This window comes from Ictalurus furcatus, chromosome 25 (genome assembly GCF_023375685.1).
Source record: "Ictalurus furcatus strain D&B chromosome 25, Billie_1.0, whole genome shotgun sequence".
NCBI classification, from domain to species: Eukaryota; Metazoa; Chordata; class Actinopteri; order Siluriformes; family Ictaluridae; genus Ictalurus; species Ictalurus furcatus.
The window spans coordinates 16905156-16921686 of NC_071279.1; the positions used below are offsets into that span (position 1 = coordinate 16905156).

At 39.7% G+C, this 16531-nt stretch overlaps 2 protein-coding genes across 2 annotated transcripts; both read right to left on the minus strand.

Annotated features, from left to right (window-relative positions):
• Positions 1-14: 14 nt before the first annotated feature.
• On the minus strand, positions 15-1942 carry ttll2 (tubulin tyrosine ligase-like family, member 2). Its single transcript, XM_053614546.1, is given in 5 exon segments — positions 15-153; positions 155-404; positions 406-490; positions 728-1218; positions 1220-1942. Coding segments are annotated over 5 exon segments (987 nt in total). The 5' UTR covers positions 1300-1942; the 3' UTR covers positions 15-72.
• Positions 1943-4896: 2954 nt separating this feature from the next.
• LOC128601608 (protein unc-93 homolog A-like) lies at positions 4897-16156 on the minus strand. Its single transcript, XM_053614915.1, has 8 exons — positions 15983-16156; positions 14743-14924; positions 8825-9054; positions 8604-8729; positions 8271-8524; positions 7487-7622; positions 5661-5792; positions 4897-5217 (listed from the first exon to the last, which is right to left on the minus strand). The coding sequence occupies exons 1-8, from the start codon at positions 16070-16072 to the stop codon at positions 4922-4924; spliced, it is 1446 nt and encodes a 481-aa protein (XP_053470890.1). The 5' UTR covers positions 16073-16156; the 3' UTR covers positions 4897-4921.
• Between the last annotated feature and the right edge of the window lie 375 nt (positions 16157-16531).

Sequence of the window (16531 nt, forward strand, 5' to 3'; positions counted from 1 at the left end):
TAAACAGATTTTGGAACGAGAAGTACTCGTGCAATTTTTGGCACTAAGCTCACGGTGTGCAAGCAGCATTTTCTAAGACAATTTTCTTCGCCTCAGCCTGTCAATCTTCCTGTAGTTCATCGAGTCAATGATGTCATTTATCAGACGTTTTTTTTTTGACCTTTATATCAACAGGACAGTCCAAAGAACGTGCCGGATTGTACGTGGCCTCTAAAAGCCAAGGCTTGAAGTTGGAATCGATGAGGATATCAAATCCAAACAGCTCCACACAGCTGATTTTTTGCCAGAGCTGAACTTCACTGATGTCTTGGCTGTGAAGGAAGCTGCGGAATTTACTCATGGTCCACTTACACCCCTGACCTACGCACTCTTTATCCGTGCTGTAGAATAAACCCAATTTGTTGATTTGTGAGGTGAGAGAACAGGTTGTCTAGAGATGCCAGGTCGTATTTATCAGTCGTGAAATATGCTACAGGGCGTACGGTGGCTTAGTGGTTAGCATGTTCGCCTCACACCTCCAGGGTGGGGGGTTCGATTCTCACCGTGGCTGTGTGTGCGGGTGCTGTGGGGGTTTCCTCCGGGTGCTCCGGTTTCCTCCCCCAGTCCAAACACATGCGTGGTAGGCTGATTGGCATGTCCAAAGTGTCCGTAGTGTATGAGTGTGTATGTGATTGTGCCCTGCAATGGATTGGCACCCTGTCCAGGGTGTACCCCGCCTCCAGGTTTCCCTGGATTTTGTAGATCGTAAGAGGACGGAAACTCTTCACACACACGTAGATGCGCAGGTCAAATCTGTAGCCTGAGATCAGAAACGGGTTGCTTATATATTTCTGTACAATCACTGGTGAGGCATAAGTCAAGTGTATGATATTCTCAAAGATAAATATACCCCTCCCTCGAGAGAGATCCACCGGCTTACAGATCCCGTCCACGCGCTTTCCTCTGTTTTTTTCGTACTCCTCCAGAAACCTGGTGTAATCATTTGGCAGGATGAAGGCCAGGGGACTGAAGTCATAAAGCGCAGGGCCGTACCTGCCTCTCATTCTTCTCAGGTTCTGTGCCAGGCAATCCTCGCGTGAGATAATTGCTGTTTTAGGATGGTGATTCAGCCTCTGAAAGTACAACACATTCTCATAGTCTGAGCTGCGGAAAGCCGAGCTGCGCCAGTACAGATTCCAGGCTCCTTCCTCCTGCTCCTGAGGGTCGAACTCCTCCCGGCAGCACCTCATGCACCACGTCTGGAGCGTTCTCGTAGAGCCGGAACACAAGGCGGGTATTAACACGTGGCCTTGTAGACATGGTGAGAACCACACAGCTTTCAACAAAGCAAGGAAATTGAGTATTCCTAAAGGAGAGAAAACAAAAACATAATGAAACGTACAACTGAACATTACCGTAAATACAAAATCGTAAAACTGCAATATTTGTTTTTGTGAAAGAAGACGCTACTGACAAATCCCTTTGACAAATACCCCCCACCCACCAACTCAGGATTTATTGGCATAATACATCATGAGTCCACACACAATCCTCTGCAATAACTTGTTTTTCTGAAGTCCAACAGCATTAAATATAATTATAAATGAATATAAAAGTATGATGCGTCATGTAATAAATAAAAATGGTTAGTGTTGGCAAGTTTCCACCCTATCAGTGATTATTTTCCTGTAACAACATGCCCCCAAGGGTTTTATTCCTTACTCATTCTTACAGGTTAGGTTACCAGGAAGTAAAGAAAGTTAATTATACACCATTTCATATCTTTTCTTACATATATACAGGTAGGTTTCTAGCAGAGTTTTTGCAGATTTTCTAGGACGTGGTATTCTCTCATAGTCAGCTGCTGAATCAGGTTCATAATCATGGTTAATGTTTGAGATTTGTGAATTTTTAGTTGATTTTTTTCAGTAAAGAAATACTTAATATATTTAAAAACGCTGATTTTGACAAAACGTGATCTCAGGAGATATGTTATATTGTGTCTATTTATTTATTTGTTTGTTTGTTTGTTGAAATTTTCATTCATTTAAATGTTTGGAGGTCTGCTATTCCAAATGAAAATGAGATTTAATGTTTTTCCATAGCGTATTTTCATGTCTGATTAAACCAGCATGAAATCAACGAGGGTTTTTTTTTTTTTTTTTTTTTTTTTTACAATTAACTGTTAAATATCTCAATAAAAAAAAAACAAATGGGGGGGGGGTTTAAATAAGTCCTTATAGCAATATTTATATGAGCTCGGATACTTTATTCCCTGTGTTCTGTTTAGCAGTATGTAGTATCTCACCTTGTGAAGAAAGCCGAGTTGGTTCCCTCCGAGTTTTTGTTTATCTGAGTGCTGTATTGTTTCTATACAGTTTAGACAGGAAGTGTGAGGTGGTTGAGGACAAGGTTGCTATTGAAGGTTCGGGGGTGGAGGGGGATGTCACGTGGGTGTTTTGTTTTGTTTTCAATTAAGGTAAGAATTTAAGGTGAAGCCCCTACAGTACAGAATTATATTACATATCCAGGTTATAAATATTCTATTCAATTCAAATATAATTTTACTATCCAATTTTTTTAATCAATTCTCCATTTCTATTCTTCTATTTTTTCCAGTAGGTGGCGCTGTTCTGAAACTGCTCAGGTAGAATCTGGGCATGATGGATATCATGCAGGAAAGTGTTCAAGAGTTATAAGCCAAAAAAGCTATTTTTGCTACCTCTTGACCAGTAGGGGGCAGTGTGCAGAAACGCTGCAGGTAATCTCTGCAACAAAAATATATATATATATATTCACAATTTAATGTTGATTGGCAACAACAATAGAAATTTTAAATTACAGTGTTTCATGTTCTACCTGTGTTTTACTTTCATTTTCATGAACTTTTAGATTGCTTCTCATTGTTTTCTGTTTTTCCTGTGTTTTTACTATATTATATATATATAATATAGTGTATATATATATAATATAATATAATATAATATAAAAATTATTAAATTCAAAATAAATGTAAAATACTAGCAGAAAAGCTTTTAACATGCTTAATGAAGCACTAACATAAGCCCAAGTCTATATTAAGTAATTGTATAGCTAAAAAAATAAAAAAATAAAATAAAAATAAATTTGTCTGGATAAGACTAAATTAATACATAAAATATATTAACAAAAAAAATGGATTAGACTATTGTCTTTTCTTTAATTAAGGATTCATACACAACTAGGTGTGCATTAAATGATTTTATTGTACCATGTGGAATATGTGAAACATACTGTGTATCAGCATTGAAAAGTTAAAGCTACCATTGTTTTTTTGAATTTCACATTGTGATGGGAAGGATAATAATAACAGTTCATTTAAATCAGTTATATTATCTACAGGTCGTTACATCCTAAATTAGATACGGATAAAGTAGCACGATTAGAGTTCAATCTACTTTAACGAACTAGTGAGAGAGATTATGCGTATGTGAATTATGTGTTTTTAATGCTGCATCTCTCTACTAATAGTGCAGTGGGGTTTAGTTACTTCATAAACAGAAATACACATATAGAGAGAAATATAATGTAACTTCAGTTGTTAAGCTATTATTGATCAGTCACAGTTCAGCATTAACAACTTCTGTGCTCCTGAATGTTTCTGTGCATGCAGTGACTGTGTGTGTGTGTGTGTGCTTCAATGAATATAAGTCCACATATATTACACCAAATAGGCCTATATTATGATCACATGCCTTACGGCAATAAACATTAAGTAGAGGGGTATTACTGCCTTGATTAAGTCAATGATTTATTTTGAAAGTCAGTTGCCCTTTTTGACACCTGCATGTTGCTGTAATCTGTTTCATCAAACACTAAATTTCAGTGAAGATTCAAGATGTACTTTGCTGTAAAAACAACATTATAAGATTAATTTCAATTGGATCGCTAATCATCCACATGGGTTATGGGTGGTTGGACCCTAATGATTGCCACTTGTGGCTATATTCTGTATTTAATTATAATAGTATACATGATATATGTATGACTGTTACATTCAGCCTTTATTAAGCCTGTCTAATAACTACTGAAATGTGATTGACCAATAGCAGCCATGTTTCTCAAAATACACAACTGTCATCATGGAATATAATGACAATACAGACAAAGGCACTGCATTCCAATTTTGAAGTCAATCAGACTAGCAGTTCTAAAGTTACAGCAAATTTCACAGCGGTGGCAAAATGAAGAGTTAAACAAACATAGCAAGAAGAATCAAACTGCAAAAATGAACAATTAAAGACATTTGGAAATGACAAAAGTCATTTTTAGGGAGCATGCTTGAAAAATCATAAATACAATCAATTGTTATATGATTTAATTGTTGATCATATAATAATAAGAGGAAGAAGAAAACTAACGATTACAATAGGTGCCAACACACCTTCGGTGCTTGGCCCCTAATAATAATACTAATAAGAAGAACACCAAGGATTACAAGATGTGCCTACGTCCCTTCGGGGCTTGACCCCTAATAATAATAATAATAAGAAGAAGAAGAAGCAGAACACTAAGGATTACAAGATGTGCCTGCGTCCCTTCGGGGCTTGACCCCTAATAATAATAATAAGAAGAAGAAGTAGAAGAAGAAGAAGAAGAAGAAGAACACTAAGTATTACAAGATGTGCCTACGTCCCTTCGGGGCTTGACCCCTAATAATAATAAGAAGAAGAAGAAGAAGAAGCAGAACACTAAGGATTACAAGATGTGCCTATGTCCCTTTGGGACGTGACACCTAATAATAATAATAATAATAATAATAATGTTTATTTATTTATTTATTTAACTACAAAGAAGTTAGCTATGAGTAACGAAGCCACCATTCATACCTCATCTGCTCCCTATTTTTAAAAAAATATATTAAAAAAAACAGATTCTATTCTCTGTTTCATCATATTCTTGCCTAGAATCTTGTCTGACTCATTCTGTTCTGGTTTTTCTCTGTGCCTTTAACGTGCATCTCGTCCAGCTTGTCTGTGTCGCGTTTCACTGCTGGAGTGGGATGCTTGTACTCATTGTACTCCATCCAGAAGTACATCAGCATGGCCAGCAAAAGGACTGAGATGAGGATGTAGAGTTTGGTGGACAGACAGATGAACGTGCTGTACGCGAAGGGTATCAAGAAGCCCAAACACTCCCACATGCGATAATTAGCGAATGCTGCCTCATGTTGCTGAGGGAACAGAGTGCCGTACAATGCTGAAATGCAAAAGCACATGGAAAGTTGTTAGAACCTCTTCTGTGAAGTAGTGTTAAGGGTGGACTTCACAGGGCTACATAACACCTACATAAGTCTTTCATTTATAAAGTCTCTCATGACAGCTGACTTTGTTGCCCAGTGCACTTTATGTCAGTGTGACATAATGGTTATAATGTGACATAGCTCGCTAAGTCAGAGATATTTGGAAATGTACAGTATGCTAACAAAAGTCTATGCTATGTCTAAGTCAGGTGTTATGTCAGCTTGACAAACAGTTTTTATAACAGTTGATGTTATAACATGTTAAATATATTTTTGTTTTTCCAAAAATCTTTTAGGTTTATGTCAATGGGTTATATAGTTGCCATGTATTGTTATAAACACCGGCTTTATTAGATTGATTCTTTTATAAGAAAGATGTCTCGGTTGTTACGAGTCTTACTGTTGGCTTGTGTTTGCCACACAGCATCTGCCACACCCCAGAGAGCAGGAAACACAAAGAGGAAGGGCAGCTCGTCCGGATGAGGCCTCCAGTACAGCAGAGCTATCATACAACTCAGGTTTATCACAGCGGCTGTGAGGAGAAAGAGTAGAAATACCAATAAGACCTGCCTGTACTTCACCAGCTGGGCTTTTACACACCTGGGACAGTGACAGCTAATTTACATGTATTCATACAGGTACTCGTGTGTGTGTGTGTGTGTGTGTGTGTGTGTGTGTGTGTGTGTGTGTGTGTGTTTATCTTTATTGTTCATTTTTGTGTGACATATTTCAGTATGCATTGAAAAGTACAAGCTCTGAAAAACAAATATTCTAGAAATCCACCGTGGAGCACATGACAGACCATGTGGTCTCTCTCTCTCTCTCAAACAAACAAACAAACAAACAAAAACGTACAGAGCCTATCATTTTTTGACATTTTACTGAGATACCAGGAAGCATAAACTCCTCAGTTTATTATTAGTAATAGATTATGTGGAGCATCTGCTGTACAAGTATCTGTGTATGAGCTGTTACTATAGAAAACGAATGTAAACCTGTTGCTTATGTTACATGTTACATGACATTAACACCTTTTGATCACAGATTAACTCTCTCAGGTATAAATATAAATATAAATAAAAATCAAACTAAACCTTAGGCAGCATTAGAAACATTTACTCAATATATTTAGTTGTGTAAATAAGTTTTTCGATGCTAAACACAAGGACAGTTTATCCAGGAGCCATGTTGAACGCATCTAATGCATAGAAATCAAACATATTGCATGTGTCACAGCAGCAGATACCTAATTTTTTTCATGAACCCTTGCCAAATTCCAGATGTGAATTTGGCTCCCCGGTCACTCACTATTTCTTCAGGGATGCCAAAGTACCTAAACATGTGATTGAACACCAGTTCTGCTGTACTGAAGGCTGATGGTAGGCAGGGGAGAGGTATTAGGCATAGAGACTTGGAAAATCAGTCGATGACCACCATGATGTGTTGAGCTGTGATGGGGGAAGATCAGTGATGAAATCAATGGAGGTGAGAAAGGAATCTGGCTGGACTCACCATGTTGGGGTGAGACATGCTGCTAATGTGTGAATGCTGAGTGTGAATTCAGCAGTGCTTTGGATCCCTTGCTTCAGGGTAAGGAGTCACTCTTGAATCTCCTTGCCCTGACGTGAATACTGAGGTTGAACACTCTTTGGAAGAGTTGAAGGAAGCGTTCATAGTAGACAATGTGATCTACACCTTTTGATCAAACTGCTGTGGTCCATGCTAGCGCCTTGTCAGTGAGCAGATGAATTGAGCAATTTTGGACCCCTTCTTAACCAGCGAAGTAAAGTGAACATTGGAGCATGAAACCTTTACCAACAGCTGGGTCACCAGCATACTTTTCTGGATGGGCGATGAGTGAAGAGACAGATCGTTTAAAAATTAACTTGGTGTAGGTGTAATGGTGTGCATCCAATGTAAATAAGACTCATGTATAGTCCTTGTGGAAATATGATTGGTTGTAATATTTATACAAATTGTACATGTTCAAAGTTTTAACATTTAGTGATTGTGTTGGTATCCAAGCCGATGAAAAAAAAATTTGATGTAAGATCTGTGGGTACTTGGAAGGTGTCAATGAAAACAATATAAGTAAACAAAAAGTGTGTTTTTCATAGAAATGTAACCTATAAATATTCATCCTCTAAAATGATACACAGGCATTGCAATAATGTACCATCACTAAAATACTTCCCACCTCGGGCTACTCTGATTAAACTAACTTACCAAGACAGAAGAGGGGGATCCTCCCGGTGTACTGCGCAAGCTTCCCAAATGAGAAAGAGCTCAGCGAACTCACAGCGCCGGAGCAAATCATTACAAATCCAACATAATGGATTCCTATTGCACAGGTCACATAATTCTGCAAGACAGTCACAAACTTTTGTTCTCTGAAGAATATTAACAAATTCATTTAATCCTTCCATCCATCTTCTATACCACTTATCCTTCTTTCAGGGTCACGGGGAACCTGGAGCCTATCCCAGGGAGCATCGGGCACAAGGCAGGGTACACCCTGGACAGGGTGCCAATCCATCACAGGGCACAATCACACACCCATTCATACACTACGGACACTTTGGACATGCCAATCAGCCTACCATGCATGTCTTTGGACTGGGGGAGGAAACCGGAGTACCCGGAGGAAACCCCCACAGCACGGGGAGAAACATGCAAACTCCGCACACGCATGGCCCCGCCGGGACGCAAACCCCAGACCCTGGAGGTGTGAGGCGAACGTGCTAACCACTAAGACACCGTGCGCCCACCAGTTTAGCCATTATTTTTTATATTTTTTAAACATAATCTATATTTTGGGAAATAATTTGCTTGAAATGTGCGCATGTGGTATCTTTCTTTAACATAAATGCCATTTGGTTTGACATGCAGTTGTTTGGTTGTTTTCTAATACAGTGAAAATTATACATTTGTAAGTATGGCTTAATACTTTTTGGGATCACTGTGTATGATAAATGTGTATATAAGTAATTATATTCGCAGATCTGTTCACCTTTGTGTATTCACCGGTGAGGAAGCTTTGCTTGAATCCACTGTACATAGTCAAGGGAATGAGCATTAACAGGCTCTTATCTCCTAAAAGCCTGAACGTGGCCAGGAAGGTATTCCAGAATGTTTGGTTGCCTTTGTCCTTGCGAAACTCCTTTGCATCTTTTCCATCAATGTTGTCCAGGAAAACTGCCACAAGGACCATCGCCAGAACCCCCACACCTACAGAGGTATCGCTCAGCTGAGTTATATACAGTACTTAAATACAGACATGTACAAGAATTCAACAATGCTGTGTAGAAAAGCTAATAACTGTTTGGTAGTTCCAACTGTTTACCAATGTAGCAGCCCAAAAGTATGTTTACGAGATTCTGCTCCGGTCGTGTGAACTTCCCCGAGGTGGTGAAGTTCTCATTGCACAGGGCAGCACCACAGAACTGCAGTCTCTCCTCAGGGATTTCAGCTTAGAGAACAGACACACCAATATTGTATAAAGTATACTAGTCAAGTCTAATCATCACAATCAGAGACATGTGTTGCGTTCTGTTTCAGCTGTACCTATGTTAGCGTCTTGTCGAAATATAAGTGATGACATGAGGCTTCCCCAAACGGCAGACGACTGGAAGATGAAAAAGAAAAGGCCAAAGTATTGGTTTATGATATCCTGGCCTTTCTTGTTTTCTTTCTCCGCCTGTGCATTCCCACTGATTGTAAGGTACGTGCACTTAGCAGACCAAAGTGGAGAGCCTCCCAAACCCAGAATAGCAGATGTAGCGATCAGACTGGGCCTGCGGATGTAACACATTTCGTTAAAGATTCACTGCTAACATTTTATTACAGGTGGATCTTAAAAAATTGGAATATCCTGGAAAAATTCATTTTTTCTGTAATTTAATTCAAAAAGTGGAACTTTTCTGTATTCTAGACTCATTACACATAAAGTGAGATATTTAAAAATGTTGTGTTTTAATCTCGAGGATTACGGCTTACAGCTCATGGAAAACAAAAATCAGGTATCTCATAATATTCGAATAAAGAATTTATAATACAGAATTTCAACCTGAGAAGAACTCTAATCAGCTAATTAACTCAAAACATCTGCTTGACAATCGTAACCCCAACAAAGAAGAAACCACACCATCTGAGCCCATGCAGCCAGGACACGCCAGGCCTAATGATGGAGAGAGAGAGAGCAAGACGCCGCAGGGAACAACATTTCTTCTACTGCAGTGGAGCCAACCACTTCATTGGGCAATGTTCCCTATGCTCCAAACACACTGTCAAGCCTGTTTCAGCCTCCAGTGGGAGGCTCTAAAATAGTGAGTCCATACCATGCATCTCACCAATCACTTATGATCCATGTGGTCTCTTTTCTGGCAGCGCTGACTGATTCAGGATCAGCTGGCAATTTCATCTACCAGGAGACCTTGAACCACCTGAACATGCCCCTGTAGCACCTCCTTCGCATCCACACCATTGACGGAGAGCCCATGAGGTGTCATCGCTCTGTGCACATCAGGAGCAGATCTCTTTCTTATTAACTTGTTGCTTACATGTGACCTAAGCACCCTGTCATCCTGGGCTTCCCATGGATGCAACTCCACACAACCCACAGATATCCTGGATGGACAAAGAAATTACCTGCTGGTCAGCCCACTGTCACAGACATTGCCTCCAATCCCCCCAGCTGTTTGTGGCCTCATACTCAATGGAAAGTCCAGTGGACCAAGCACCCTTCACCATCCCATCAGAATACCTTGATCTGAAGGAGGCTTTCAGCAAAACAAAGACCAGCGTATTACCCCCACATTGTTCCTATGATTGTGGCTTCTAGCTGCTGCCTGAGACCACTCCCTTTCACAATAGGATTTACCCCCATTCCCTAGCTGAGCAGGAAGCCATGCACTGACTACCGGGGACTGAACCAGGTGGCAGTTAAGTAAGTAAGTAAGTACTGGTACACTCTGCCTCAGGTCCCTACAGTCCTCGAGCAGCTCCGTTCTGCCCAAATTTTCACAAAGCTGGATCTCCACAGTGCATACAATCTGGTACATATCCAGGAGGGAGATAAGTGGATTCAGCACTAGCTCTGGCCACTACAAACACCTGGTAATGCCATATGGGCTCTCCAGCACCCCTCAGTCTTCCAGTGCCTCATAAATGACATATCGAGGGATATGCTGGTGAGATACGTCATAGCATATATCGACAGTATTCTGATCTACACACCTAATATGAAAATCATGTGCTCCATGTTCACCAAGTCCTCCGGCACCTCATGCAGCACCAGTTACAGTCGGGTACATAAGTATTTGGACAGTGATACGATTTTTGTCATTTCACCTTTAAACATCACCACAATTTGAAAAGATTTGAAATGAAGCAATCAAGCAGTCAAAATGTAGACTTTCAGCTTTAATTCAAGGGGTTTAAGAAAAATATTGCATTAACTGTTTAGGAATTACAGCCATTTTTTGATAGTTCCTCCATTTTCACAGGCTCAAAAGTAATTGGACAGTTGATTCATAAGAAGGTTCATAGCCAGGTATGGTCCATTTCCTCATTATTTCATGACAAATTGAAGAGATTTGGAGTTGAATTTTTGAAGTGTTAAATTTTTCATTTGGTAGCTGTTCATGTGACCTCTCAATATGTGGTCCAAATAGGTGTCAATGCAAGTGAAGGAGGCCATCATTAGGCTCTAGGACCCAACTGTATACGTCAAGGGTGAAAATTGCGAGTTCCACCAGCGCATCTCATTCTTGGGCTACATCAGTGCCGCAGAGACAGACTGGCCTACAAGACAGTCAAGGACCTGCAGCAATTCCTCGGCTTTGCTAATTTCTATCAGTGTTTCATCAGAGATTCAGCTCCATAGCACTTCCCCTGACATTGCTCCTCAGATAGGTGTCGAAGCACCTGGCCTGGAGCCCAGTAGCTGAGAAGGCCCTCAACCAGCTCAACGCCGCATTTACCACTGCACCTATTCTCAAACCCTACTATCTATCGAGGCCCTTCTATCGAGATGGGAGTTGCAGCCATCCTTTTTCAGCCATTCAGGGACAAGCCCAAGATACATCCCATGGCATTCTTCTCCAGGAAGTTATCTCCAGCCAAACAAAATTATTATATCTGGAACTGTTAGCTATTGGCTGTGAATTTAGCCCTGGAGGAGTGGCACCATTGGCTGGAAGGGGCCGTACCTTGGGTTCCTCAGAACTGTGAAGTGTCTGAAACCCCATCAAGCCCGCTGGTCTGTATTCTTTGCCAGGTTTCAGTTCACCCTCACATATAGGCCCAGCTCCAAGAACAAGCTTTATCATGCAAGCTTTATCCCGCATGCATGCCACTGGTCCATGAGAGGGCAGTGAGGAGCTCATCTTTCTTGCCCCCTGCTTCGTGTGACATGGACTGGGAAATAAACCAAACTATCACTCACACAGCAAAAAAAATCCCATTCTTCCCCCCAAACAAAGTGTTCAAGCCAAACTTGTCACATGGGCCCACACTTCCATGGCCACGGGCCACCCAGCCACAAAACACACTTATCATCTGCAAGTACTGGTGGCCAAACATGGCTGTGGATGTGCACCATACAGTCTCTTCATGTACAGCTTGTGCCAAATCCACATGAATGATACCATGAACCCCACCAGCCAGCAAGCTCCTGCCTCTGACTACACCCCAGAAACTGTGGCCCCACATTGTGGTCGATTTGATCACTGACCTGCAGGATTGCAGGCAGTGGACAATGGTGGCTCATGGTGATCAGAAGGTCAGGGGCTCAAGCCCCAGTAATGTCAAGCTGCTACTGTTGGGCCCTTGAGCAAGGCCCTTAACCCTCTCTGCACCAGGAGCGCTGTATCATGGCTGATCCTGCTTTCTGACTCCAGCTTCCTAAAAAGCTGTGATATGTGAAGAAAAGAATTTGATTTGAAGAATACATTACACTGTGCTGTAATGTATATGTGACAAATAAAAGGCTTCTTCTCCTTCTTCTTCTATCCTGCAGGCATACTGCCACTGACCGCTTCTCAAAGTCACTATGCTTCATCCTAATGCCCAGTCTGCCCATTGCCTTTGCCACAGCTGAGCTTCTCTTCAACCATGTGTTCAGGTACTTCAGAATTCCAGAAGACATCGAGGACATCGTCAGCGACCCGGGTTCTCAATTCACCTCAGGCGTATGGGTCAGCTTTATGGACAAACTGGGGGCAACCGTAAGTCTGACCTCCGGATATCACCCTCAGGCCAATAGGCAGGTGGAACGAACATTCCACGCTAGTCACCACGAACGCCCTAGGCCACAACCAAGGAGGTCATGGCTCGTTGAATCTCGATCTCCTGACCAAAGCGTGTTTTTTGACCCTGTCTCTGCTTCATGATTTCCATGGTTTACTCCGGTTTATTCAAAGACATTCATTGTAGACTGATTGGCATTTCCAAAGTGTCTGCAATGTATGAATAGGATATGTGAATATGTGTGGTTGTGTCTTAAAACAAGACAAGAAACATATATCAGTAAATCAATCAAGTAGTTTTTAGAATGAACCAATGGATGAATAAACATGTTGTCGAATATTTATTAGAGTATTTTTATAGAGATTTTATAGAATTTGATCATTTTTGAATTTTACAGACTATCTATAATGTCTATTAAATTTATAGAATGTTTATTTTAAAAAATAGTATTTATATCTTATCATACACTTTTTAAACATTTGTAATAATGAACCTCAGTCAAATTAGGTTAGGTTCGTTATTACAAATGTCTTGTTGGTATAGGCCTACATAAGTACAAATACTTTTTTATCTTCTTTATTTTGTCCCAAGGGTATGCAAACTTTTGCAGTCAGATATAAATTATATAAACAACATTATGAGGCAGTTATGACTACATAAATCATATCCTTCCAAACAGGGACATGCAGAGAGTTCCTCAGGGGCAGGGGGGGGAAAAAAAAAAAAAGGCTAATTAGCTCACCAAAGAGCTAATTTACCACTTTATACTTTAACTACTTTACTAACTGTAATTTAATTACATATATTTATCACCCTGGTAGACATTGTAAGCAGACTGTGTGTGGTCACTATAATGTATATCAGAATGAGACTACTAACATAACCTACAGTAATGCACGGTAAAACCAGATAAGTTCATTTAACTCCAAAAATTTGCGGAAACTAATTACCTCAAAATTTTTAATTTGATAAATCCATTTCTTTAAGCCAAATACACTTAAATATAACAAAAATTTTACTCAAATTTCACAGTGAAATTTTCATTTGGCAGTAGCACTCCGACTTCCATAAACCTGCAGCACTGCTTGCTGAACTGCTTTTTAGTCTCAAAGCTTATTCAAATTTCATTTTAAAAAGACAAATTGAGATTTGAATGATCTCATATCGCGATTTTTTCACATCATTTAGGCTACAGGACTAAATTGACCATATCAGTTAACATGGGGCAAGTTACTATACATATATAGTATAAGTATATTCGGGATCTTGAAAAGTGAATCCATGAGTCCTTGAAAAAAATCCATCATGCTGAATGGAGCAGGTGCTTTCAGTTTATCGCCTCCGGTGAACATTCAGATGAACTAAATGATTTTTATTTATATAAAAAAGCAAAACAGCAGTGCCCCAGGGTGCAAGGGTAATCGGTGTATTGCTGAACAGAACACCAGTACCACCGACTATCAGTCTTTGTAAACATATGATGCCTTTTCTTGCAGCTATCTTTGCAGCTATCTGTCTCCTATTAGCTCACCTTTTTCACCCATGTTGATAAGTAAGCGGTCCCTTTCGCTGCCTCCTTCACGTTTTCTTTAATTTTCTGCCGTCTCTGTCTGTTTGGCATCGTGCCTTTACTGACTATATAAAATATAATATAACAAGGTTACTTGTATGTCTGGAAATGTAACGAACTTGAGTAGCTAGTACTTATTTATGGCATTTGGCAGACGCCCTTATCCAGAGCAACTGCTGAGCATTTGAGGGTTAAGGGTCTTGCTCAAGGGCCCAGCAGTGGCAGCTTGGCAGTGCTGGGATTTGAGCTGACGACCTTCTGATTAGTAGGCAGATGACTCAACCACTGAGATCAATTTGAAAACAACTGGTGATAAACGTATAAAATGCTGCTAATATTACGAAAAGGTTATCAGAAGAGATAGTGGTCTCAGCATACCTGTCTAGCTATTGAAGCGAGACGCATATCACGATTGTGTCATGACAAGGAGACTATCTGACCGCAGACTCGAGTCGGACAAATAAATAGGAACATTCTCAGACTTTCTTGTGAGTATTTTGCTACTGTCTTGTGCGTGCTCTCGTGTTAATTTGAATTCAAATGCTTTTTAAATAATTTAGAAAAAGGGCAGGGGCTCGAGTCCCAGAGATCCCCCCGCCCCCCTTTCTGCATGTTCCTGCTTCAAAATCATTTTTCATTAATGCTTGTAGACGAACAGGCTCACCATCCAGGAAAGAGATTTCCAAAGGAATAGCTGATGTAGCAGCCCATGCAGATGACGATGGTCCATTTACAGCCCAGGTTTTTGATCATGATGGGAGGCAGGAACATGGAGGACAGAATGATGGTTCCGTAGATGATGCTCAGTGAGATAACGCCCATTCCTTCCTCAGCATTTAGACTGCTCTGTGATACACAGTGTAATATACAGCATACTCTAAAAAACCTAATTCAGCAACACTTCCACTTGTAAATAATTAAAAAAAAAAATTTGGTAATTCATTTAAATGTACCCCCCACCCCATATTGGAGAACACCAGGTATAATGATAATCTATTGTATATATATATATATATATATATATATATATATATATATATATATATATATATATATATATATATATATATATATTAATTACTTTTCATAACTTTTATGATTTTTGTTTTATAACTTTTATAAAACTATATAATGGACAGGTATGGGAACATGAACGATCAAAAATGTTTCTGAACACTAGAACTACTTTGAACAAGAGAACTCGGCTGTAATAACGTAGACTATTTTACATGTACAACATGTTGCATTCCTGTCGTTTTGCATTCTAAAAACATTTGCAAACGAATGATGTAAATTGAGATGAAGGGCACGTCTCGTTATCCATAACATGGATATCTCCGGCTCTCGGCCCCTCACTGAACAGAGCAGACACAGAGAGAGGTGTGAGAGCAGCGGGAAAGCAAGACCTCGTGCTTGCAAGACAGTACTGGCCACATTTGTTGCTATGGTTTGTCCAAAAAGTCGCTAGATGCCCTGTCTGTGTTTTTTTTCTTTCTTGAAAACAATTTGCATCCCCCTTCTGATCTCTCCGTGCCCCCCGGGTTGAGACCCACTGTGCTAAGAAATGCAGCTTGTCAGTTTACCAAGCACCTCCTCTGTCCTGAAAACAGAGTACTTTTACAAATACCTGACACTGGAGGCTCCTTCCAGAAATGATAAATAAATATTTCTTTACATAAAACATCACCATATTAACAATTGCATTTTTATCTTTGTTAATTAACAGGTTTTTTTTTAATCAGTATTAGTCTTAGATTATGTGAATGTCCACCATATAAGTCCCTGTGTACAGTACAAGCTGTTACTGTCGAAATGGTAATGTGTTGTATGTATGATAATGTGCGTTTATATAAACCTGTCATTTGCAGCTGTTCTACTGTTCGAGAAAATTAAGACATGATCACCTGTAGATTCTGTAGTCCTCCAAACGCCATAAACAAGAAAAAAAATCCAAAAGATACCACGAGCACATTTTTGGTATTTCGGCTTATCATTCTGGCAGATTACAAATCTGTAAAAATCCTGTAAGTAGAAAAAAAGAGAGAGTTTCTGACTGCTGTATGTCAGATTTCCACACACTTCGTATACCGATGAATTGAAGTCTGTTGTGCTAGAGGGCAAAGTTCAGCACCTGGGAACCATAAAGCTGTGAGCAGAAAAGTCTGCCTTCGTCTTCAAAACATGAACCTTTGACGGGCTTGTGTTTTGAGAGTCAGGGAATGTACTGTAATAGCTAAACTTCCAAAACATACTGGTAACACAGCATAACAGAAACGATGCTGACCAATAAAAAGCAATGTAATTACTTTAGAGTATCATAGAAACAGTATACGATGTTTATATATATATATATATATATATATATATATATATATATATATATATATATATATATATATATATCACTACAATATAATGGATCATCACAAAAGAGGCTGAAAGTTAACTTAGCT